This window comes from Sphaeroforma arctica (genome assembly GCF_001186125.1).
Source record: "Sphaeroforma arctica JP610 unplaced genomic scaffold supercont1.14420, whole genome shotgun sequence".
In the NCBI taxonomy this organism is placed as follows: domain Eukaryota; class Ichthyosporea; order Ichthyophonida; genus Sphaeroforma; species Sphaeroforma arctica.
Window position 1 is genome coordinate 1 of NW_014026138.1, and position 582 is coordinate 582.

The window sequence follows — 582 nt, forward strand, 5'->3', positions numbered from 1 at the left end:
ATCAGGATGGTTGGACTCCGTTGCACGTGGAATCGGAGAAAGGACACAAGGACGTGGTTGAGCTGTTGCTGGCCAAGGGTGCGGATATAAATGTGAAAAACAACGTAAGTGGATGCTAATGTATATGTACCAGTGTATGGGTGCGTGCGTCTACGTGCTGTACGTGTGCGTCAATGCGTATAATGCAACTGGTGCTAACAATTGATGGTTTTGTTGCAACAGGTCGGTTGCACGCCGCTGCACACGGCATCGCAGAATGGACACAAGGACGTGGTTGAGCTGTTGCTGGCCAAGGGTGCGGATATAAATGTGAAAAACAACGTAAGTGGATGCTAATGTATATGTACCAGTGTATGGGTGCGTGCGTCTACGTGCTGTACGTGTACGTTAATGCATATAATACAACTGGTGCTAACAATTGAAGGATTCGTTGCAACAGTTTGGTCGGACGTCGCTGTATGTGGCATCGGAGAATGGACACAAGGACGTGGTTGAGCTATTGCTGGCCAAGGGAGCGGATATCCATGTCCAAAAAGAAGTAAGTGATAGCCCATATACCTATAGATCCACTTACTTCTTTTT

The 582-nt window shown here is 47.3% G+C and overlaps 1 protein-coding gene across 1 annotated transcript; it reads left to right on the top strand.

Annotated features, from left to right (window-relative positions):
- Positions 1–204: 204 nt before the first annotated feature.
- Positions 205–538, top strand: SARC_18195 (hypothetical protein; the record flags this gene model as incomplete). Its single annotated transcript, XM_014287724.1, has 2 exons — positions 205–321; positions 425–538. Coding segments are annotated over 2 exons (231 nt in total), but the record flags the coding sequence as incomplete, so codon positions are not given.
- Between the last annotated feature and the right edge of the window lie 44 nt (positions 539–582).